Source organism: Oncorhynchus mykiss, chromosome 7 (assembly GCF_057628025.1).
Source record: "Oncorhynchus mykiss isolate SJ-2025 chromosome 7, ASM5762802v1, whole genome shotgun sequence".
In the NCBI taxonomy this organism is placed as follows: domain Eukaryota; kingdom Metazoa; phylum Chordata; class Actinopteri; order Salmoniformes; family Salmonidae; genus Oncorhynchus; species Oncorhynchus mykiss.
In genome coordinates, this window is record NC_143028.1 from 74200133 (window position 1) to 74226643 (window position 26511).

Sequence of the window (26511 nt, forward strand, 5' to 3'; positions counted from 1 at the left end):
CAACAGATTTCACAACACATTACGTGTGTGCTCTCAGGCCACTACTCTACAACCACATATCTACAACACAAAATCCATGTGTACGTGTGTGCATAGTGAGCATGTTATCATGTGTGTGTGTTTGCGTGTGTCTGTGCCTGTGTGGGTGTCTCTTCACAGTCCCCGCTCTTCAATAAGGTGTATTTTTATCTGTTTTTTTAAATCAAATTGCATGACTTATTTAATGTGTAACAGGGTTCCATGTAGTCATGGCTCTATATAGTACTGTGCGTCTCCTGTAGTCAATTGGTGACTGTGAAGAGACCTCTGGTGGCATGTCTTGTGGGGAATGCATGGGTGTCTGAGCTATGTGCCAGTGGTTTAAACAGACACCTCAGTGCATTCAACATGTCAATACCTCTCACAAATTAAAGTAGTGATGAAGTCAATCCCTCCTCTACTTTGAGCCAGGAGAGTCTGACATATTAATGTTAGCTCTCCATGTACATCCAAGGGCCAGCCGTGCTGCCTGGTTCTGAGCCAATTGTAATTTTCCTAAGTCCATGTTTGTGACACCTGACCACACGACTGAACAATAGTCCAGGTGCAACAAAACTAGGGCCTGTAGGACCTGTCTTGATGATAGCGTTGTTAAGAAGGCAGAGCAGTGCTTTATTATGGACAGACCTCTCTCCATCTTAGCTACTGCTGCATCAATATGTTTTGACAATGACTGTTTACAATCCAGGGTTACTCCAAACAGTTTATTCTCCTCAACTTGCTCAATTTCCACATTATTCATTACAATATTGTAACGGTTCTCTTGTTGTGAAGTGGAGGCGGACCAAAGCGCAGCGTGGTGGTTGTTCATTGTATTTTATTGACGAAACTATACATGAACAAACTAACGAAAAAACAAGAAACGTGAGAACTCAAAACAGCCCTGTCTGGTGCAAACACAAAAACAGGAACAATCACCCACAAACACACAGTGAAACCCAGGCTACCTAAATATGGTTCCCAATCAGAGACAATGACGAACACCTGCCTCTGATTGAGAACCATATCAGGCCGAACATAGAACTAGACCAAAACATAGAAAAACAAACATAGACTGCCCACCCAACTCACGCCCTGACCATACTAAATAAATACAAAAACAAAGGAAATAGAGGTCAGAACGTGACAGTACCCCCCCCCCAAAGGTGCGGACTCCGGCCGCAAAACCTTGACCTATAGGGGAGGGTCTGGGTGGGCGTCTGTCCGCGGTGGCGACTCTGGCGCGGGACGCGGACCCCACTTCGCCATTGTCTCAGTCCGCCTTATTGTCCGCCTCCGTGGCTTACTCACCATGCCCACCCCTCTCAATGACCCCACTGGACAGAGGGGCTGCTTGGGACAGAGGGGCAGCTTCTCGGGACAGAGGGACAGCTGCTCGGGACAGAGGGACAGCTGCTCGGGACAGAGGGACAGCTGCTCGGGACAGAGGGACAGCTGCTCGGGACAGAGGGACAGCTGCTCGGGACAGAGGGACAGCTGCTCCGGGCGGAGGGACAGCTGCTCCGGGCGGAGGGGCTCTAGCGGCCCCTGGCTGACTGGCGGCACTGGCGGCCCCTGGCTGACTGGCGGCCCCTGGCTGACTGGCGGCACTGGCGGCCCCTGGTTGACTGGCGGCGCTGGCGCTGGGCTGACTAGCGGCACTGGTGGCCCCTGGTTGACTGGCGGCACTGGCGGCCCCTGGCTGACTGGCGGCACTGGCGGCCCCTGGCTGACTGGCGGCACTGGCGGCCCCTGGCTGACTGGCGGCACTGGCGGCCCCTGGCTGACGGGCGGCATTGGCGGCTCCTGGCAGACGGGCGGCACTGGCGGCGCTGGGCAGACGGACGGCACTGGCGGCGCTGGGCAGACGGGCGGCGCTGGGCAGACGGGCGGCGCTGGCGGCGCTGGGCAGACGGGCGGCGCTGGCGGCGCTGGGCAGACGGGCGGCGCTGGCGGCGCTGGGCAGACGGGAAGCTCCGATGGCGCCGGGCAGACGCGAAGCTCTGGCAGAGGCGCCGGGCCGACGGGAAGCTCCGGCAGAGGCGCCGGACAGGCGGGAGGCTCCGGCAGAGGCGCCGGACAGGCGGGAGGCTCCGGCAGAGGCGCCGGACAGGCGGGAGGCTCCGGCAGAGGCGCCGGACAGGCGGGAGGCTCCGGCAGAGGCGCCGGACAGGCGGGAGGCTCCGGCAGAGGCGCCGGACAGGCGGGAGGCCCCGGCAGCGGCGCCGGACAGGCGGGAGGCTCCGGCAGCGGCGCCGGACAGGCGGGAGGCTCCGGCAGAGGCGCCGGACAGGCGGGAGGCTCCGGCAGAGGCGCCGGACAGGCGGGAGGCTCCGGCAGAGCTGGAGAGGAGGAAGGCTCTGGACGGATGGGCCGGAGAGACAGCCTGGTACGGGGAGCTGCCACCGGAGGGCTGGGGTGTGGAGGTGGTGACGGATAGACCGGGCCGTGCAGGCGCACTGGAGCTCTTGAGCACCGAGCCTGCCCAACCTTACCCGGTTGAATGGTCCCGGTCGCCCTGCCAGTGCGGCGAGGTGGAATAGCCCGCACTGGGCTATGCAGGCGAACCGGGGACACCGTGCGCAAGGCTGGTGCCATGTAAGCCGGCCCAAGGAGACGCACTGGAGACCAGATGCGTAGAGCCGGCTTCATGGCACTTGGCTCGATGCCCACTCTAGCCCGGCCGATACGCGGAGCTGGAATGTACCGCACCGGGCTGTGCACCCGCACTGGGGACACCGTGCGCTCCACAGCATAACACGGTGCCTGCCCGGTCTCTCTAGCCCCCCGGTAACCACAGGAAGTTGGCTCAGGTCTCCTACCTGGCGTAGCCATACTCCCTGTTAGCCCCCCCCCAAGAAATTTTTGGGGCTGACTCCCGGGCTTCCATCCACGACGCCGCGCTGCCTCCTCATACCAGCGCCTCTCCGCTTTCGCCGCCTCCAGTTCTTCTTTGGGACGGCGATATTCTCCTGGCTGAGCCCAGGGTCCTCTTCCGTCTAATTCCTCCTCCCATGTCCATACCTCCTCGCGCTGCTCCTGCTGCTGCTTTTTCCGTTGCCCATTACCACACCGCTTGGTCCTGTTGTGGTGGGTGATTCTGTAACGGTTCTCTTGTTGTGAAGTGGAGGCGGACCAAAGCGCAGCGTGGTGGTTGTTCATTGTATTTTATTGACGAAACTATACATGAACAAACTAACGAAAAAACAAGAAACGTGAGAACTCAAAACAGCCCTGTCTGGTGCAAACACAAAAACAGGAACAATCACCCACAAACACACAGTGAAACCCAGGCTACCTAAATATGGTTCCCAATCAGAGACAATGACGAACACCTGCCTCTGATTGAGAACCATATCAGGCCGAACATAGAACTAGACCAAAACATAGAAAAACAAACATAGACTGCCCACCCAACTCACGCCCTGACCATACTAAATAAATACAAAAACAAAGGAAATAGAGGTCAGAACGTGACAAATATTTAGTTTGTTTAGGGTTTAGTGAATGATTTCTCCCAAATACAATGGTTTTAGTTTTTTTTTTAAATTTAGGACTAACTTATTTCTTGCCACCCATTCTAAAACTGACTTCAGCTCTTTGTTAAATGTTGCAGTGATTTCACTTGCTGTGGTTGCTGACATGTATAGTGTTGAGTCATCAGCATACATAGGCACTCAGAGCCACTGGCAGGTCATTAGCAAAGGGCAGGTCATAAGTAAGGGGCCTAGTCAGCTGCCCTGGGGAACGCCTGACTCTATCTGGATTATCCAAAACAAAATCCTTACCCCAGGATTCTTTAACTGGTGATTATTCAACTGGACAATAAAGAAAAATGAGCACTTTGTTGCTGCATGAATCTGATAGATTATTGATGGAACAAGTAAACAATCGGCTTATGTTTCGGCATGAATTGCCTTCATCAGAGCTGGAGAGGCTTCCATTAAAGAACACCCTCTGTGTTCTGTTAGACAGGTAATTCTCGATCCACAATACAGCAGGGCGTGTGAAGCCATAGCACTTAAGTTAATGATTGATAATGTCAAAAGCTGCACTGAAGTCTAACAAAACAACGCTCACAATCTTTTTATTATTAATTTCTCTCAGCCAATCATCAGTCAATTGTGTTGTGCTTGTTGAATGCTCTTCCTTATAAGTGTGCTGAAAATCATAGCATTGCATCTGATCAAACACAATTATTTCCAAAAGTGTTCTAGTTAGTAAGAGGCTGATTGGTTGGCTGTTTTAGCCAGTAAAGGGTGCTTTGCTATTATTTGGTAGTGGAATGACTTTTGCTTCCCTCCAGGCCTGAGGGCACACACTTTCCTGTAGGCTTAGATTGAAGCGATGGCAAATAGGAGTGGCAATAACGATATCCATCCATGTTGTCAGATCCAGGTGACTTGTCATTGTTGCTAGACATATTTTTTCACTTTACAGAATTCAAAATTAAGATGCTTGTCTTTCATAATATGGTCAGTTATGCATGGATGTGTAGTAGGATTAGAATTTGTTTTTGGCATGTCATGCCTAAATTTGCTAACCTTGCCAATGTAAAAATAATTAAAGTAGTTGGATTCGTGACAAATGAATTCAATGAATGATGGAGCCGAGTTAATCTTTTTTCCCAAAATTTCAAAGATTTTTAATACAATTCTTTATATAATTTATCTTTGTTTCATATTACAGTTTCTTCTTCTGTTGAGTCACATGATTTCTCAATTTACAGTATGTTTGCCAATCGGCTGTGCAGACAGATGTATTTACACATCACAGACCAGCAAATATTATTTACATCCTCAACATAGCAATCACTACAAAACATATTGTATAACCTCTTATATATCATATTAGGCCCAGCCTTTTGAACTTTGGTTTTCCTAGATATGGCTACATCTGATGGATTTGGATACTGCTTTAGAGCGGATTTCTGCAGCATTAGTAAAGATGTGATCAAAACATGTGGATTCCTGTGCTGTTTGTAAATAACCTGGTAGGTTAACTGATACGGTTGAAGGCACTGGTTAGAGTTAGGGTTAGCATTGAAATAATTCAAATCTTAGCATAGCAAAATACTGTATATTGAAGCAACATCTCAAGACATCAGTCAGGAGGTTAAAGCATGGTCGCAAATGGGTCTTCCAAATGGACAATGACCCCAAGCATACTTCCAAAGTTGTGGCAAAATGGCCATCACAAAGCCTTGACCTCAATCCTATAGAAAATTTGTGGGCAGAACTGAAAAAGCGTGTGCTAGCAAGGATGCCTACAAACCTGTCTCAGTTACACCAGCTCTGTCAGGAGGAATCGGCCAAAATTCACTCAACTTATTTTGGGAAGCTTGTGGAAGGATACCCAAAATGTTTGGCAATGCTAACAAATACTAATTGAGTGTATGTAAACTTCTGACCCACTGGGAATGTGATGAAAGAAATAAAAGCTTAAATAAATAATTCTCTCTACTATTATTTTGACGTTTCATATTCTTAAAATAAAGTGGTGATCTTAACTGACCTAAGACAGGCAATTTGTTACTAGGATTAAATGTCAGGTATTGTGAAAAACGGAGTTGAAATGTATTTGGCTAAGGTGTATATAAACCTCCGACTTCAACTGCATATCATTGGTTGTAGCTCCATAGAGATAAGATACATCACCCACTATTAATAAGCATTTCGCCGCCTGACTGATGAAACAAAATAGATCTCTGCCACCTGTTTTCCCGCAAGGGATATAACGTCACCTTTTGTGGGATGGCATACTTGTACAGTGCATGTTGTCTCAGATGTTTGGGAAGCACTCCCAGTTTCCCACGTTCCACACAGTCAATGGTCCATGGTGAAGGTGTGCTTTCTTCCTGGCTTTGAAGAGGTTCTTTGAACATATGCCAAAGAGGAAAAGAGATACACCATGAATGATATAGCCTGGGATCATCTCCAGGTAGAGACTAGTGATCATTGTTATGACAACTGGTGTACTGTGTATTAGTCCCAGTGTTAGAACAACTGGTGTACTGTGTATTAGTCCCAGTGTTATGACAACTGGTGTACTGTGTATTAGTCCAGTGTTAGAACAACTGGTGTACTGTGTATTAGTCCCAGTGTTATGACAACTTGTATACTGTGTATTAGTCCCAGTGTTATGACAACTGGTATACTGTGTATTAGTCCCAGTGTTATGACAACTGGTATACTGTGTAACATATTGCTAGCTTACTCTTCTCAATGAGCTGTGTGTTCAGATTCTTCTATGATATGTGTTTGGTGTCTCATTCATAAAGAGTTCAAATTTAATAAAGCAGCCACAAAAATACCAAAAGTGATGGACAAATATGACCAGATAATTTCTGTCACTCACTCGGTGAACAACATTCCTTGGTGTGTACAGTAATAATCTCAGGTTTAATTGGGGGAGATACATTTTGGGGGGCAATGTGGTAGTAAATACTCAGGATGCAGGAGACAATCCGTGGTGTTGTGACAAAGTAGGGCGGGTAAACAAAAGATAGCCCTATTTGGTAAAAGACCAAGTCCATATTATGGCAAGAACAGCTCGAATAAGCAGAGAAATGACAGTCCATCATTCCTTTAAGACATGAAGGTTAGTCAATCTGGAAAATGTAAGAGGACCACCACAGGAAAGGAAGACCCAGAGTGCTAAATCAGATGACCTGGTGACCCACAATCATCCGACCTCAACCCAATTGAGATGGTTTTGGGTGAGTTGCACCACAGAGTGAAGGAAAAGCAGTCAACAAGTGCTCAGACTATGTGGGTACTCCTTCAAGACTATTGGAAAGCATTCCAGGTGAAGCTGGTTGAGAGAATGCCAAGAGTGTGCAAAGCTGTCATCAAGGCAAAGGGTGGCTACTTTGTTAGCATAAACACACACCTGTTTTTCTTTAATTCTCCCTGTGTGTCTACAATCTCCTTTTACAATCTCCTCTGTGACCACTCACAGCACAGGTTGGTTACAACATCTGTCTGACTTTGGTGCCAGAGAATAGGTGATGCCAAGGCTGTGTTGACATAGCAAGCCCTCAGGTCATTCTGTTGATCAGATCAAAATGCGATTTCATGCTTTTTTAGTGACACTAGCTAGCCGTGACCTAGTTGTTTGTTTTATAGGCTACCTCTGACAGGCCACCTCTGCTCAACTCTACACACGCATTTGAGTTTGGGGAGGGCGGTAATGGAGACACTACTTTGTTATTAGGTCCTGTGTGTGACGGTGATGAGTGTGTGGCTGGGTGGGCGCCAGCACAGTGCCCCTAGTTCAGGAGCAATCAGATAAGGGAGGGTGAGGTGGTGCCAGATGTATTCTATATCCAGAGCAGGAGTACACCCTTTGAAAAAAGGGTTCTTTGGCCGTGCCCATAGGACAAGGTTCCCCATCGGCATCACACACAACCAATATGTCCCACTAAGTTTTCTGAGCAAAAAAAAAAAAAAAAAAAAGACAGCAAATTATTTTAATTCTGAAAATCTGTTCCAAAGTATTCTCACGCATAATAAAGAGATTTATGTGATCGTATATAAATGTAAGCAAGGTTTTGATGATTATGTTTTAGTCAAATATTATATATGTTTGGGCTTAGTGCAGTCAATTTGCAGTGTACAAATTATGACCATCCGCTAAAGACAAAATTGTCCTGCGGCTGAATCCAAACACTCACTGTCAACTGCGTTTCTTTTCAGCAAACTAAACATATGTAAATATTTGTGTGAACATAACAAGATTCAACAACTGAGGGATAAACTGAACAAGTTCCACAGACATGTGACTAACAGAAATGGAATAATGTGTTCCTGAACAAAGGGGGGGTCAAAATCAAAAGTAACAGTCAGTATCTGGTGTGGCCACCAGCTGCATAAAGTACTGCAGTGCATCTCCTCCTCATGGACTGCACCAGATTTGCCCGTTCTTGCTGTGAGATGTTACCCTACTCTTCCACCAAGGCACCTGCAAGTTTCCAAACATTTCTGGGGGGAATGGCCCTAGCCCTCACCCTCCGATCCAACAGGTCCCAGACGTGGGATTGGGATCTGGGCTCTGCGCCATGGCAGAATACTGACATTCCTGTCTTGCAGGAAATCACGCACAGAACAAGCAGTATGGCTGGAGGCATTGTCATGCTTGAGGGTCATGTCAATATGAGCCTGCAGGAAGGGTGGCACATGAGGGAGGAGGATGTCTCCCCTGTAACGCACAGCGTTGCGATTGCCTGCAATGACAACAAGCTCAGTCCGATGACGCTGTGACACACCGCCCCAGACCGTGACAGACCCTCCACATCCAAATCGATCCCGCTCTAGAGTACAGGCCTCGGTGTAATGCTCATTCCTTTGACGATAAACGCGAATCCGACCATCAGCCCTGGTGAGACAAAACCGCGACTCGTCAGTGAAGAGCACTTTTTGCCAGTTCTGTCTGGTCCAGCGACAGTGAGTTTGTGCCCATAGGCGACATTGTTGCCGGAGATATCTGGTGTCTCCTGACCCCTCCTGTCTCAGCCTCCAGTATTTATGCTGCAGTAGTTTATGTGTCGGGGGGCTAGGGTCAGTTTGTTATATCTGGAGTACTTCTCCTGTCCTATTCGGTGTCCTGTGTGAATTTAAGTGTGCTCTCTCTAATTCTCTCTTTCTTTCTCTCTCTCGGAGGACCTAGGACCATGCCTCAGGACTACCTGACATGATGACTCCTTGCTGTCCCCAGTCCACCTGGCCGTGCTGTTGCTCCAATTTCAACTGTTCTGCCTTATTATTATTGGACCATGCTGGTAATTTATGAACATTTGAACATCTTGGCCTTGTTCTGTTATAATCTCTACCCGGCACAGCCAGAAGAGGACTGGCCACCCCACATAGCCTGGTTCCTCTCTAGGTTTCTTCCTAGGTTTTGGCCTTTCTAAGGAGTTTTTTCTAGCCACCGTGCTTCTACACCTGCATTGCTTGCTGTTTGGGGTTTTAGGCTGTATTTCTGTACAGCACTTTGAGATATCAGCTGATGTACGAAGGGCTATATAAATACATTTGATTTGATTTGGTGAGGACCTGCCTTACAACAGGCCTACAAGCCCTCAGTCCAGCCTCTCTCAGCCCATTGCAGACAGTCTGAGCACTGATGGACGGATTATAAGTTCCTGGTGTAACTCAGGCAGTTGTTGTTGCCATCCTGTACCTGTCTCGCAGGTGTGATGTTTGGATGTACCGAAACTGTGCAGGTGTTGTTACATGTGGTCTGCCACTGCGAGGATGATCAGCTGTCTGTCCTGTCTCCCTGTAGCGCTGTCTTAGGATTCTCACAGTACGGACAATGCAATGTATTGCCCTGGCCACATCTGCAGTCCTCATGCCTCCTTGCAGCATGCCTAAGGCACGTTCACGCAAATGAGCAGGGACCCGGGTGTTTTTCAGAGTCAGTAGGAAGGTCTCTTTGGTGTCCTAACTTTTCATAACTGTGACCTTAATTGCCTACCGTCTGTAAGCTGTTAGTGTCTTAACGACCGCTCCACAGGTGCATGTTCATTAATTGTTCATGGTTCATTGAACAAGCATGGGAAACATTGTTTAAACCCTTTACAATGAAGATCTGTGAAGTTATTTGGATTTTTACGAATGATCTTTGAAAGACAGGGTCCTGAAAAAGTGATATTTTTTTTGTTGCTGAGTTTAGTTGAAGATCCCTGTCATAGGATAACCGTTTTTGCTTCCAGGTAGAACACTTTTGCATTACATGTAGACCCCTCTGTGTAAAGGGTTCTACATGGAACTCAAAAGGTTCTACCTGGAACCAAAAGGGTTCTACCTGGAAACGAAAAGGGTTCTTCAAAGGGTTACCCTATTGGGACAGCCGAAGAACCATGGTATCAGGTTCTACATAGCACCTTTTTTTCTAAGAGCGTAGTCATCCTCTGTGTTCCCCGATAGGAAAGTGTTGTTATGCGTAATTTGTGCCAATTGCTAACTAGCTAGACTATCACTAGTTATCAAATATCAAACCAGAACAGGGTTAACTTTGGAAAATACTGTCTCATTTAATAAAACAAGCATTGGGACCGCAGGCCGGTAGTTTGAGACCCTCTGATCTAGGCTAAGGATAGTTAACTAGGCTAATGGTGTGTTCAGATGGTTCATGGGATTTCGTCTCTACCAGTCGATGAAGTCATAACTACCACATAAATGTATTTGAGTGATTTTGAATTCAGAACAACTCTTCAACAAATGTGATTTGAGCTAAGCTACCTAATAAGAAGTTAATGTGCTTGCATTGACAATTTGTCAAACCATATTTTAGCAGACGCTCTTATCCAGAGCGACTTACAGAAACAATTAGTGTTAAATGCCTTGCTCAAGGGAACATTGGCCGATTATTCACCTAGTTGGCTCGGGGATTTGAACCAATGCTCTTTTGGTTACTGGCCCAATGCACTTAACTGCTAGGCTAGAAACAATTAGGGTCAAATGCCTTGCTCAAGGGCACATTGGCCGATTATTCACCTAGTTGGCTCGGGGATTTGAACCAATGCTCTTTTGGTTACTGGCCCAATGCACTTAACTGCTAGGCTAGCGGCTGCCCATATAGACCATATAGGTCAAACTAGCTTAAACATTTTGACAAGTGAAAAATCATGAAGATGACTGATAATAATAATAAAATCTTACTGAAAGCTTATGTTAATTGGTTTTATTGTAATGGCTCCATTGGGTGAACTATCCCTTTAATATTGCACAATTTAATTCCGTCTGTAATATCTTTCTCATTGCCATGTGGAATAAAACAAAAATACAGTATTCGATAATTCTCAGTTTGTTATTATACCGATAAACAAACGTTTTCATTTATATACTGTAATCTTGTGGATTTAAGTAGCAGCAATCTGATTGGTCGGTAAGAGGTGGATGGGTGCAGGACGTGAACAAGATAGATGAGTATAACCCTCGCAAGGCTGCCGGCCCAGACGGCATCCCCAGCTGCATCCTCAGAGCATGGCTGGAGTGTTTACGGACATATTCAATCTCTCCCTATCCCAGTCTGCTGTCCCCACTTGCTTCAAAATGTCCACCATTTTTCCTGTACCCAAGAAAGCAAAGGTAACTGAACTAAATGACTATCACCCCGTAGCACTCACTTCTGTCATCATGAAGTGCTTTGAGAGACTAGTCAAGGATCATATCACCTCTACCTTACCTGTCACCCTAGACCCACTTCAATTTGCTTACCACCCCAACAGATCCACAGACGATGCAATTGCCTTAACACTGCACACTGCCCTATCCCATCTGGACAAGAGGCATACCTATGTAAGAATGCTGTTCATTGACTATAGCTCAGCATTCAACCCCATACTGCCCTCCAAACGCATCATTAAGCTTTGGGCCCTGGGTCTGAACTCCACCTGTGCAACTGGGTCCTGAACTTCCTGAGGGGCCGCCCCCAGGTGGTGAAGGTAGAAAGCAACACCTCCGCTTTGCTGATCCTAAACACAGAGGCCCCACAAGGGTGCGTGCTCAGCCCCCTCCTGTGCTCCCTGTTCACTCATGACTGCGTGGCCATGCACGCCTCCAACTCAATCATCAAGTTTGCAGACGACACAACAGTAGTAGGCCTAATTACCAACAATGACGAGACAGCCTACCGGGTGCCCTGGGAGAGTGGTGCAAGGAAAACAACCTCTTACTCAACGTCAACAAAATAAAGGAGCTGATCGTGGACTTCAGGAAACAGCAGAGGGAGCACCGCCCCTATCCACATCAACAGGACCGCAGCGGAGAAGGTGGAAAGCTTCAAGTTCCTCGACATACACATCACTGACCCATCTGAAATGGTCCACCCACTTCAGTCTGGTGAAGAAGGTGCAACAGTGCCCCTTCAACCTCAGGAGGCTGAAGAATGTGGCTTGGCCCCTAAAACCCTCACAAACATTTACAGATGAACAATTGAGAACATGCTGTTGGGCTGTATCACCGCCTGGTACGGCAACAGCACTGCCCGCAATCGCAAGGCTCTCCAGAGAGTGGTGCGGTCTTCCCAATGCATAACCGGGAACAAACTACCTGCCCTCCATGACACCTACAGCAGCCAATGTCACAGGAAGGCCAAAAAGATCAAGTACAACAACCACCCGAGCCACTGCCTGTTCACCCCGCTATCATCCAGAAGGCGAGGTCAGTACAGGTGCATCAAAGCCGGGACAGAGAGACTGAAAAACAGCTTCTATCTCAAGGCCATCAGCCTGTTAAATAGCCATCACAATCCGATTTACACCCGGTTACACAATCCTGCACCTTAGAGGCTGCTGTCCTATACACATAGAATTGGAATCACCTACCACTCTAATACTTGAATAGTAGTCACTTTAATAATGTTTACATACTGCTTCACTCATCTAGCATCTACCAAATACTAATTGAGTGTATGTAAACTTCTGACAAACTGGGAATGTGATTAAATAGTTTTAAGTTGAAATAAATCATTCTCTCTACTATTATTCTGACATTTCACATTCTTAAAATAAGGTGGTGATCTTAACTGACCTAAGACAGGGAATTTTTACTGGGATTAAATGTCAGAAATTGTGAAAAACTGAGTTTAACTATATTTGGCTAAGTTGTATGTAAACTTCTGACTTCAACTGTATATACTGTATTCTATTCTACTGTATTTCTGTCATTGCTTTACATATTTCTTAATTTCATTATTTTACTTTTAGATTTGTGTGTATTTCTGTGAATTGTTGGATACTACAGAACTGTTGGAGACAGGAACACAAGCATTTCGCCACAGCCTGCTAAATAACATCTCCTAAATATGCGTATGTGACCAATACAATATGATTTGATTTCTAGCAGGGTTGATCTCTGAGTTTACAGAAGAGGCTCAAATGACCATCCCATGTCCAACTGGCCGCCCGTGTAGCTGGCTACCCTCCCAGGGGGCAGTGGGGCCATGGAGTGACTGACCTCCTATAGGTATTACACATTGATGTGTAATCATCGCTGATGGTTAACTGCTCGCTGCGTAATCACGGCAGCAAGGACACTGTCTCTTGAACCTATTTTGTGTACTGTATTACTATTTAGACTTTGTAGCCATAAACTTGTTATTCCGCAACGACCATGGATGACACATACCTGCAAAACAAACCCAGGGTGGGATATTTGAGTTTTGACATCTTGATTGGTCACCTTGATAGGATCCGGTTATTGTAAGGTTAATGGCATGACAAATAGGTCAGTTTTTGTGCAATCTACACTGTGGTGGGTCCTGGTGAAGACATGAATCTACACTGTGGTGGGTCCTGGTGAAGACATGAATCTACACTGTGGTGGGCCCAGTAGAAGACATGAATATATACTGTGGTGGGTCCTGGTGAAGACATTAATCTAGTATACACTGTGGTGGGTCCTGGTGCAGACATTAATCTAGTATACACTGTGGTGGGTCCTGGTGAAGACATGAATCTACACTGTGGTGGGTCCTGGTGAAGACATTAATCTACACTATGGTGGGACCTGGTGAAGACATGAATCTACACTGTTGTGGGTCCTGGTGAAGACATGAATCTACACTGTGGTGGGTCCTGGTGTGTGTGTGTGTGTGTGTGTGTGTGTGTGTGTGTGTGTGTGTGTGTGTGTGTGTGTGTGTGTGTGTGTGTGTGTGTGTGTGTGTGTGTGTGTGTGTGTGCGTGTGTGTGTGTGTGTGTGCGTGCGTGTGCGCGTGTGTGTGTGTGCGTGCGTGCATGCATGCATGCGTGTGTGTGTGTTTGTCATCTGATGATCCCTGTCAGGGTATCTTGTCATGTGATAATAGCTTCTCATGTCGTCTGAAACTAGAGTCATTATGCCTCCTACTGGTTAAAGGGCTGCTACCCATGCAGGGCCGTATTCATAAAATGTCTCAGAGTGAAGTTTGGGGGATGATCTACAAAACTAGAGTCATTATGCCTCCTACTGGTTACAGGGCTGTTAGCCTGTGCCGGGCGGTATTCACAAAATGTCATAAAGATTTGCCTTTTTAGCACCAGATTAGATGGGCAACGGGGACCTGATCCCAGATCAGCACCCCTATTCTGTGATGCTTCATGAATACGGGCCCTGGCTCAAAATAATACAATTTGGATTTAACATTCAAAGTATCCTTTGTCCCAAATGACAGATTCCACTCAAGACATATTGGCTGTTGGGTAGGCTACGTGTAAAAGTAGCACCACCCAATGGATTAGTGGCCTATTCATTCCACTCAAGACATTTTGGCTGTTGGGTAGGCTACGTGTAACAGTAGCACCCAATGGATTAGTGGCCTATTCATTCCACTCAAGACATTTTGGCTGTTGGGTAGGCTACGTGTAACAGTAGCACCACCCAATGGATTAGTGGCCTATTCATTCCACTCAAGACATATTGGCTGTTGGGTAGGCTACGTGTAACAGTAGCACCACCCAATGGATTAGTGACCTATTCATTCCACTCAAGACATATTGGCTGTTGGGTAGGCTACGTGTAACAGTAGCGCCACCCAATGGATTAGTGGCCTATTCATTCCACTCAAGACATATTGGCTGTTGGGTAGGCTACGTGTAACAGTAGCACCACCCAATGGATTAGTGGCCTATTCATTCCACTTGTGACAGAAATCAGGCAAGTCACTAATACTATATTATGTTAACATGCTTTCAAAATTATACATTGTTTGTCCGGCTCAGTCAATTCTACAATTATTTCTTAAATATATATATATATATATATATATAAATGTAACCTTTATTTAACTAGGCAAGTCCGTTAAGAACAAGTTCTTATTTACAATGATGGCAAACCCGGACGACGCTGGGAAAATTGTGCGCAGCCCTATGGGACTCCCAATCACGACCGGTTGTGATACATCCTGGAATCGAACCAGGGTGTCTGTATTTAATTTTTTGTAACCTTTATTTAACTAACTTTTATTTAACGAACTATTTAACTGTAGTGACGCCCTAGATGCAGTGCCTTAGACCGCTGCGCCACTCGTTAGCCTTATAATAGTGAAGTATGGCTTTGTTGCACCTTAAATACAACATGTCTTTTCTGTTTTTGTTCTCATTTCTGTTTCCTGTCTCTGTTACTTTATTGAGCAACAATCCAAATATATCATCAACAATTGCAGCCTCAAAACATTTGATACAAACTTACCCGACAGACACAGTTACATCATCACCACAGAATCACCCGCCTCAACTAGGCTATGCAACAGAATAGAAACAGGAAGCAATATCGACAGCCTGATTTCTTTTTATGTGGCTGTCATATTTCATTTGAACCATTAGACTTCCGTTGTTGCAATTGCCTGAAGTTAATACAGAATCGTCGTGAAAAGCCTAAAGTATAGCCTAACATCAGCTGTTGTTTTGTCTCTCTTTTCATTTTGATAAATAATTTACGTGCTTAAGATGACTTCCATCTACAAAGACAATGATCAACATTCTTTGGAGCTTGTGGAAGGTCTTGGTCAAGATAACAGTCAAGAGGAGTTGGACTTTTCTTACCTGTTTTTGTACAACCCATCTGACGACTTTCGCGTGATTGAAGGTAAGAGCATCTTCCTGAAGTGCCGTCAAAGGCAATCAATCAATAACGTATGTTTAAATAGGAGTTTACAACAATTAGATGTTTATTCAGGATAACAAAAATAACCAAGGTAGCCTAATCACATAATCAGATTTTGTACACTAGCCTACTCAGAAAAGATGGAAGATTTTAGAATATTCACATGAAAATCTGTCGCCTAAAGACTCAGGTAGTCCAGCGTCTCGTTGTTTATGCCTGCACATCATGGTTTACCAGGAGCCCCAAACATCTAAAAAGAAAAGAAAGCTATCAGCCAATAAAGCTTTTAAGAATTCAAGTTAAAGTACTTATCTGGAGTTTGAGCATTTTCTTCGTCTCTATCTCTGTAACGTGTATATGTCTATGTAATTGTAAGCGTATATATGTAAAAAATAGGGACCACAATGGAAATAAGTCCCAGACCCAATAAGTTCCAGACCCAATATATATATATATATATATATTTTTTAACTGACAGACAAAATCAATCAATCGATCAATCCTAACTGTGCAGAGCATCTTCCTGACGTGCCGTAAAGAGCAATCAATAATTTATGTTTAAATTGGAGTTTACAACAATTCGATGTTTATTCGTGATTTAAAAAACAAAGGTAGCATACCATATCACATAATCATATTGTGTACACTAGCCTAGTCAGAAAAGGCTACAGTCACAAATCGAAATGTGATAGAATATATTTCAATAGCTTTGACATGCTGGTCTGTGGTCTCCACTGTTCAAATTCATGCATGGCTTTCTGATTTAGTTTATATTTAGGGACATATCATAATTTACTGTGAGGGGTGGTCCAAAATGGGGGAGGGCTGTCAAAAAATGTTTTTCGCTTTGGGGAGGGTTGTGTGATTTTGGGGGGGGGGGGGGGGGGGGCACAGGGGGCTAGTGTGTTTTTCCCTAGTTTATTCGCTCTTCTGCTCATATTTTCCCTAAAAACAATGGCTTGGATCAGGTTATTGTAAGGCTAATGGCATATCAATATTTTGATATTACCCTAATAAAGTTTAGAATAGTTTGTGAAGGTTTGGTAGGGTGTGGCTATTATTAAGCTTTAGCTACTGCAGGCCTATGATATGAAGGCAGTGAGCCCTGGCGCGCCAACTGACTCCAACAGTTGAATTTGAGGTGAGGAAGACCGTTTCAGGTCTACCAGAGATTCTCCTATAATCTAACAATATAATGCCTATCTTTAGAAAAATATTTCTGATAGAAAATGAACCAATTACCCTCTTTCTGTGCATTTACGTCTGTATAGCAGACACAGTAGACAATCTATCATAAAGAAATGTGTGGTGTGTCGTAGCATGTTACCAGCATCTCTCTCTCTCCTTCTGTCTGGGGTTAGGCCTAAACTTCTCTTCCTTTATTTATTTAAATATGAATATCATACAGTGGACACCTAACCCTATAGGCCTATGCATGCAATGCCCCTGACAGCTGAACCGTGGGGTGGACAATTATTGTTTTAGGAAAGTAACCAAAAACAAAATAGAAAAATAGGCTATAATAGTGTGTTTTGTAATTTGTTATAGGCTGTTTTTAAGGACACGTAAATGTGGCTCATTTGGGCAACGTCCCTTGTTTATTGATGGCGCTGGCTGCCCCAGGGTGGATCTGAATGCATATGGATGTACATTTTTCAAATGTTCGGTCATTTAAAATCTTCGCTGTCATGTTGTCCGCCTCCAAATTTTACGAAAGGAAACTCTGAAATGGCATATTCTTTTTGGAAGATTTTAGAATATTCACGTGAAAATCTGTCGCCAATTGGATGGAAACCTATAGACCCCCCCCCCAAAGACTCTGGCAAGTGCACTAGTTCAGTGTCTCTTTGATTATCTTGCACATCATGGTTCACAAGCAGCCCCAAATATCAGCCAAACCAGCGTGTAAGAACTATACTTAAAGTCCCCCCTCAAACTCATCTGGAGCATGTTTTCCTCTCTATCTATGTCATGTATCTGTATCTATGTAATGTGTCTGTAATGTGTCTGTATCTCTGTAATGTGTCTGTATCTATGTAATGTGTCTGTATATCTGTAATGTGTCTGTAATGTGTCTGTATCTCTGTAATGAGTCTGTATCTATGTAATGTGTCTCTCTATCTATGTAATGTGTCTGTAATGTGTCTGTATCTATGTAATGTGTCTGTGTATCTATGTAAAGTATCTGTATCTCTGTAATGTGTCTGTATCTATATAATGTGTCTGTATCTCTGTAATGTGTCTGTATCTCTGTAATGTGTCTGTATCTCTGTAATGTGTCTGTATCTCTGTAATGTGTCTGTATCTCTGTAATGTGTCTGTATCTATATAATGTGTCTGTATCTCTGTAATGTGTCTGTATCTCTGTAATGTGTCTGTATCTCTGTAATGTGTCTGTATCTCTGTAATGTGTCTGTACCTCTGTAATGTGTCTGTATCTCTGTAATGTGTCTGTATCTCTGTAATGTGTCTGTATCTCTGTAATGTGCCTGTAATGTGTCTGTGTCTCTGTAATGTGTCTGTATCTCTGTAATGTGTCTGTATCTCTGTAATGTGTCTGTATCTCTGTAATGTGCCTGTAATGTGTCTGTATCTCTGTAATGTGTCTGTATCTCTGTAATGTGTCTGTATCTCTGTAATGTGTCTGTACTGTGTCTGTAATGTGTCTGTACAGTGGGGCAAAAAAGTATTTAGTCAGCCACCAATTGTGCAAGTTCTCCCACTTAAAAATATGAGAGAGGCCTGTAATTTTCATCATAGGTACCCTTCAACTATGACAGACAAAATGAGGGGAAAAAAATCCAGAAAATCACATTGTAGGATTTTTAATGAATTTATTTGCAAATTATGGTGGAAAATAAGTATTTGGTCAATAAAAAAAGTTTATCTCAATACTTTGTTATATACCCTTTATTGGCAATGACAAAGGTCAAACGTTTTCTGTAAGTCTTCACAGGGTTTTCACACACTGTTGCTGGTATTTTGGCCCATTCCTCCATGCAGATCTCCTCTAGAGCAGTGATGTTTTGGGGCTGTTGCTGGGCAACAGCCCCTCCACCAGTAAATGTTGATGTGTCCCTTAGCCATTTTTAACCCCTGTTGAATTATGGACTATCCAATAATAGAGGAACAGCCATCTCAGCTGTCAAACGCTTATGTTGTAAAATCCTCGACCCAGTGTAACTCTGTCTATTTCACATGCCTGCTGTTTTAAGAACAAGTTTCCTATTATTGCTGGTAATTGCCTGATGTTCATTAAAAAAATACTTGGTAACAAAATCTCTAAGAACAAAAAATATAGTCACTGAAATGGCAGGTGTGAGTTTAGAAGAAATCACCATTCTGATCCTGAAATGTTGCAATACATAATGCCTAAATGAGTACTCTCTTCATCCTGCCATATTCTTAGCAGACAACTCAGGGGTTCCCCCTCGCGGAGATCACAACCCCTCATCTGTGGTGAACTACCCTTGTGACGGAAGCTCCAGTAACGCCCCTACAACCTCCAGCCAGTCCTCTTACCACCATGGGCCTGTCCCTGACAGCCTGTCTGGGCCTGGGTTTAACTCACTGGATCTCCCCTCCAGGCCAAGGGGTGCTCCCTCTCCCAGCCCCAGGATTGAGATCACCCCATCAGGGGACCCTCACCAGACTCATCCCCTGGACGCCAGCCCCAGAACCACGGCCCTGACTGTGCCTGGCTATGAGAACACGGCCTACCGAGAGCCCCAGAGCCCTGCCAGCAGCAACTCCTCCACGGGTTGGCTGTCTGAGGCCTACTCGCCCTGGGTCTCGCCTTGTGTATCTCCCAGTGGTGGTGGGGGCATGGTTGGCTTGACCGCCTTGGACCTCCTCCCTGGCCTCCAGGGCATCCATACGTCCTCGGCCCACTCCTCCCCTGGGACCTCCCCGCGAACCAGCATCACAGAGGAGACTTTCCTGGTACCGCAGAGTCAGCGGTCTTCCTCGCCACACTCCAACGATTACCCCCGCTCTCGCTCCGCCTCTCCTCAGGGAAAACGCACCTACGACCAGTACAGCGGCCCCAATCTGGGGACCACCAGCCAGCAGCAGCGCTCCCGGAGCCCAAGCCCCAGCCCCTTGCCTCACCACCCCCAAGGACGACCCTTGGCCCAAGCTGACCCACAGGGCAATGCCCCTCAGCAGATGCCCAGCGTTGAAGAGGTGTTGAGCAGCCTCAACTCCAGCCTCAGCTCCAGCATGTCCAGGGCGGTCCCCTCCAAGATGGTGCGGCCCAGTGTTGAGTGCTATACGTATGGAGAGAGCCAGGGGGAGCATGGGCGGAGAGGCAGAGCTGGGGCTGAGACCTTCTACATCCTCCCTACATCTTTCTGGCCGGCTTCACTAGCCCATGGAGCCTTCAGGTATAATGTGCAATGTGCTATGATAATGATGATCCCTCATAAGAATGAAAAGTAATGACAGTCACATGAATCTGTAATGACAGGTAAAGAAGTAATGACAGTCACATGAATCTGTAATGACAGGTAAAGAAGTAATGACAGTCACATGAATCTGTAATGACAGGTAAAGAAGTAATGACAGTCACATGAATCTGTAATGGCAGGTAAAGAAGTAATGACAGTCACATGAATCTGTAATGACAGGTAAAGAAGTAATGACAGTCACATGAATCTGTAATGACAGGTAAAGAAGTAATGACAGTCACATGCATCTGTAATGACAGGTAAAGAAGTAATGACATTCACATGAATCTGTAATGACAGGTAAAGAAGTAATGACAGTCACATGAATCTGTAATGACAGGTAAAGAAGTAATGACAGTCACATGAATCTGTAATGGCAGGTAAAGAAGTAATGACAGTCACATGAATCTGTAATGACAGGTAAAGAAGTAATGACAGTCACATGAATCTGTAATGACAGTCACATGAATCTGTAATGACAGGTAAAGAAGCAATGACAGTCACATGCATCTGTAATGACAGGTAAAGAAGTAATGACAGTCACATGAATCTGTAATGGCAGGTAAAGAAGTAATGACAGTCACATGAATCTGTAATGACAGGTAAAGAAGTAATGACAGTCACATGAATCTGTAATGACAGGTAAAGAAGTAATGACAGTCACATGAATCTGTAATGACAGGTAAAGAAGTAATGACAGTCACATGAATCTGTAATGACAGGTAAAGAAGTAATGACAGTCACATGCATCTGTAATGACAGGTAAATAAGTAATGACAGTCACATGAATCTGTAATGACAGGTAAAGAAGTAATGACAGTCACATGAATCTGTAATGGCAGGTAAAGAAGTAATGACAGTCACATGAATCTGTAATGACAGGTAAAGAAGTAATGACAGTCACATGAATCTGTAATGACAGGTAAAGAAGTAATGACAGTCACATGAATCTGTAATGACAGGTAAAGAAGTAATGACAGTCACATGAATCTGTAATGGCAGGTAAAGAAGTAATGACAGTCACATTAATCTGTAATGACAGGTAAAGAAGTAATGACAGTCACATTAATCTGTAATGACAGGTAAATAAGTAATGACAGTCACATGAATCTGTAATGGCAGGTAAAGAAGTAATGACAGTCACATGAATCTGTAATGACAGGTAAAGAAGTAATGACAGTCACATGAATCTGTAATGACAGGTAAAGAAGTAATGACAGTCACATGAATCTGTAATGACAGTTAAAGAAGTAATGACAGTCACATGAATCTGTAATGACAGGTAAAGAAGTAATGACAGTCACATGCATCTGTAATGACAGGTAAAGAAGTAATGACAGTCACATGCATCTGTAATGACAGGTAAAGAAGTAATGACAGTCACATGAATCTGTAATGGCAGGTAAAGAAGTAATGACAGTCACATGAATCTGTAATGACAGGTAAAGAAGTAATGACAGTCACATGAATCTGTAATGGCAGGTAAAGAAGTAATGACAGTCACATGAATCTGTAATGGCAGGTAAAGAAGTAATGACAGTCACATGAATCTGTAATGACAGGTAAAGAAGTAGTATTAAGAAAACCTTAGAGGAATTTCATTTGAAATTGTGATGTAATGTACTGATGTGTATTTTGTGTGTTATGGCAGGAAATGTTACGAGTGAAAACCCTCTCTCTTTCTCTCCCACACCCTTTCTCTCTATGTCTTACTCATCTCTCTCTATCTCTCTCTCCCTCTCTCCCTCTCTCTCTCTCATCAGTGGCATCCCTGTGCCATCTATGCCCCCTCTAGAGTGGCACTTGCCCAGTCACTCTGACCAGTATGAGCTCTGTTTGGAGCAGCAGCCTAAACAGCACCACCGGGCCCACTACGAGACAGAGGGCAGCAGGGGAGCAGTCAAAGCGGCCAGTGGAGGTCACACTGTGGTTCAGGTACTGGGTGTGGGATGGGGGAGTGTGTAGTGTTTGTTTAACCTTTGGATGTATGTATGTATGTATGTATGTATGTATGTATGTATGTACAATGCCTTGCGAAAGTATTCGGCCCCCTTGAACTTTGGGACCTTTTGCCACATTTCAGGCTTCAAACATAAAGATATAAAACTGTATTTTTTTGTGAAGAATCAACAACAAGTGGGACACAATCATGAAGTGGAACAACATTTATTGGATATTTCAAACTTTTTTAACAAATCAAAAACTGAAAAATTGGACGTGCAAAATTATTCAGCCCCCTTAAGTTAATACTTTGTAGCGCCACCTTTTGCTGCGATTACAGCTGTAAGTCGCTTGGGGTATGTCTCTATCAGTTTTGCACATCGAGAGACTGACATTTTTTCCCATTCCTCCTTGCAAAACAGCTCGAGCTCAGTGAGGTTGGATGGAGAGCATTTGTGAACAGCAGTTTTCAGTTCTTTCCACAGATTCTCAATTGGATTCAGGTCTGGACTTTGACTTGGCCATTCTAACACCTGGATATGTTTATTTTTGAACCATTCCATTGTAGATTTTGCTTTATGTATTGGATCATTGTCTTGTTGGAAGACAAATCTCCGTCCCAGTCTCAGGTCTTTTGCAGACTCCATCAGGTTTTCTTCCAGAATTGTCCTGTATTTGGCTCCATCCATCTTCCCATCAATTTTAACCATCTTCCCTGTCCCTGCTGAAGAAAAGCAGGCCCAAACCATGATGCTGCCACCACCATGTTTGACAGTGGGGATGGTGTGTTCAGCTGTGTTGCTTTTACGCCAAACATGACGTTTTGCATTGTTGCCAAAAAGTTCAATTTTGGTTTCATCTGACCAGAGCACCCTCTTCCACATGTTTGGTGTGTCTCCCAGGTGGCTTGTGGCAAACTTTAAACAACACTTTTTATGGATATCTTTAAGAAATGGCTTTCTTCTTGCCACTCTTCCATAAAGGCCAAATTTGTGCAATATACGACTGACTGATTGTTGTCCTATGGACAGAGTCTCCCACCTCAGCTGTAGATATCTGCAGGTCATCCAGAGTGATCATGAGCCTCTTGGCTGCATCTCGGTACAGTCTTCTCCTTGTATGAGCTGAAAGTTTAGAGGGACGGCCAGGTCTTGGTAGATTTGCAGTGGTCTGATACTCCTTCCATTTCAATATTATCGCTTGCACAGTGCTCCTTGGGATGTTTAAAGCTTGGGAAATCTTTTTGTATCCAAATCTGGCTTTAAACTTCTTCACAACAGTATCTCGGACCTGCCTGGTGTGTTCCTTGTACTTCATGATGCTCTCTGCGCTTTTAACGGACCTCTGAGACTATCACAGTGCAGGTGCATTTATACGGAGACTTGATTACACACAGGTGGATTGTATTTATCATCATTAGTCATTTAGGTCAACATTGGATCATTCAGAGATCCTCACTGAACTTCTGGAGAGAGTTTGCTGCACTGAAAGTAAAGGGGCTGAATAATTTTGCACGCCCAATTTTTCAGTTTTTGATTTGTTAAAAAAGTTTGAAATATCCAATAAATGTCGTTCCACTTCATGATTGTGTCCCACTTGTTGTTCATTCTTCACAAAAGAATACAGTTTTATATCTTTATGTTTGAAGCCTGAAATGTGGCAAAAGGTCGCAAAGTTCAAGGGGGCCGAATACTTTCGCAAGGCACTGTATGTGTGTGTGTGTGTGTGTGTGTGTGTGTGTGTGTGTGTGTGTGTGGGTGGGTGGGTGGGTAGGTAGGTAGGTAAAAATTGTCAAAGACTCCAGCCACCCTAGTCATAGACAGAGTATCGCAAGGCAAACGATACTCTGTACCGGTACCCCCTGTATATAGTCTCGCTATTGTTATTTTACTGTTGCTCTTTAGTTACTTGTTCCTTTTATTTCGTATTCACATTTTTTAAACTGCATTGTAGGTTAGAGGCTCGTAAGTAAGCATTTCACTGTAAGATCTACTACACCTGTTGTATTCGGCGCATGTGACTAATACAATTGGATTTGATTTGATGTATGTATGTATGTATGTATGTATGTGTGTATGTATGTATGTGTGTATGTATATATGGGTGTTGACAAGTGGAATGCTTTCGACACCTTGTTGGAGATCATGCCCCGACAAATTTGGTATACTCAGTGTACAGTGCAGCTTTTACTCCTGTGTGTATGAATGCGTCTGTGGTGGTATTTCCTCGTCATTACATCACCATGTCTGTCTCAGGTGCCCAGCAACAATATGTAAATGAACAAATGTATCAGCCTGCATTATTATGACTAAACCCATTCAACCACAAAACCAGCACAGTTAAACCACCATAGGACGTTTTCATATGAAAATCGGTACGCTGGTTTGGTTTCCTGGAGCATTTGTGAGAATTACATTTTGGTTTCACATGACCTGATAATAACCGATTCAGGGTATGATTTGCGAGACGCAAATTCAACATGACATTAGCAAGCTAGCTTGTTTACAAGGGTGAAAACAGTTCCACGCGATTAACCCAATACCTGACACGCCAGTCCTGAATCCTGGAACTGCTACTGACGCAGGGTTCCAGGGTTCCTTTGTGTTTCACACACGCTACATAGAGCGGACCAGGGTACCAAACGCTCCCGGGACTTTACCAATTAAGCCTGGGATGGAGGTTAACTTTCGAGTGTATTTTAAATTATGGAAGATCCACCCATATGAAGTATAAAGTTCAGGGACATATTGACTAAGCCATGCTGGTTTTAATGTATAGTTACTAACGCAGTGAGCTGTCTTCTCATCTCAGGATGTGAAAGCCATTTCTGGGTCCAGGGCAACAGTAGTGATGCTATCCTTCTGCTAGCCATTAGCCATATGCAAATAATTATGTCGGGAGTTGGCCTTTCGTAACCAATGAAGTCATTTTCCTACATTATGTAACAGAATTCAACTGTGATATTGTTGAAGGTAGTTAACCCTTGATGTTCTCAAAGTAATTATGGACGTTCAACAGTTTTATCAGTTAATATTTTGATAAGTACATTTAGAAAAAAGGGTTCCAAGAAAAAGGGGTTCTCCTATGGGGACAGCCGAAGAACCCTTTAAGGTTCTAGATAGCACCTTTTTGTTCTAAGAGTGTAGAATGAATTATGGTCCCGTGGATTACATATTAGAAGGAGGTGCACAGTTCAACAGTAACACTTTTAGTTAGAGATGTGATTATTTACTGTCATGTTTAAAAGCTGTAAGATTAGTGTAGCTCTGCAGCACAGAGGACTTCAACAGTATCAAAAATGTTAAATGGACACACTCCAAGATCGAAGTGTGTCAGTTGTTTTTAGACCCCACATCCAATGTCATTGATTGCGTAGAGTCAGCTCTGCCTCAACCACAAATGAATGGAAAAGATAAGCAGCCAATAAGATTTGTATATTACATGGTGTTTATCTTTTCCATTCATTTGGAGTTTTGGCACATAGGTGATTCTACACAATAGATGTCTTGGGATGTGGACATATCTCAACACAAGACCACTATTGAGGTCTGAAAACGTTGGTTTTTGGAGTGTTGGAGTTTTGGAACGTCCCCTTAAAGGTAAAACGGTTTGTTTGGTTGTATCTCTCGACAGCTTCATGGGTATAGAGGCACTGCTCCACTGGGTCTGCTGGTGTTCATCGGAACGGCTGACGAGAGGGTCCTCAAACCCCATGCCTTCTACCAGGTGCACCGCATCACTGGGAAAACGGTCACCACACCAAGCCAAGAGAGAAAGGTCCATGGCACCAAGGTCCTGGAGATCCCTCTGGAGCCCAAGAACAACATGAGAGCAGTGTAAGGAGAGCAGTCAAGTTAGAGACAGTACACACACGCACACACACACACACGCACACACACACACACACACACACACACACGCACACACACACACACACACACACACACACACACACACACACACACACACACACACACACACACACACACAAACAAACATACATATACATGCAGACACACACACACACATATGTTTTCAGAGCTAGGGTATAAAATAATTAATAAAACATTGTTTTACTTCTCTTGTAAAGGATTGACTGTGCTGGGATACTAAAGCTGAGAAATGCTGACATCGAGCTCAGGACAGGCGAGACAGACATGGGACGCAAAAACACCTGTGTCCGCCTTGTCTTTCGTGTCCATATTCCTCAACCAGGAGGACAGTATGTCTCTCTTCAAGTGGCCTCCCTTCCCATCGAGTGTTGTAAGTAAACTTTTGTTCCTGAAACCCAAAATTCTATTACTACTCCAAATAATAATAATAAATATAGCTGCGAGCAGCAATGAACGGGGTTCACAGGATGACAGAAAGGACACAAGATCAGTTGAATATTAAAGCAAGCATGTGGGAACTATCTTCCTTTATGTGCAATCAGTGAAGGCATTACCATGATTATCTCTCAATACCACAAGGAGGAAGCAGGTGAAGCGTAGTCTAGTGCTGTAGGTTGGTTATCT

The 26511-nt window shown here is 44.4% G+C and overlaps 1 protein-coding gene across 4 annotated transcripts in view; it reads left to right on the top strand.

Moving 5' to 3' along the window:
- The first annotated feature begins 15193 nt into the window (after positions 1-15193).
- The window catches only part of nfatc2b (nuclear factor of activated T cells 2b), a 34698-nt gene continuing 23380 nt past the window's right edge, over positions 15194-26511 (top strand). For 2 of the 4 annotated variants that reach the window (XM_090241972.1, XM_090241973.1), the window contains exons 1-5: positions 15194-15587; positions 19018-19990; positions 21817-21988; positions 25628-25830; positions 26085-26257. In XM_090241972.1, coding sequence (XP_090098098.1) covers positions 15449-15587; positions 19018-19990; positions 21817-21988; positions 25628-25830; positions 26085-26257 — 1660 coding nt within the window. In that variant the 5' untranslated portion in view covers positions 15194-15448. Of the gene's footprint in view, positions 15588-19014; positions 19991-21816; positions 21989-25627; positions 25831-26084; positions 26258-26511 lie in introns of all 4 variants that reach the window. The other 2 variants (XM_021610697.3, XM_021610699.3) reach the window with 2 other exon arrangements.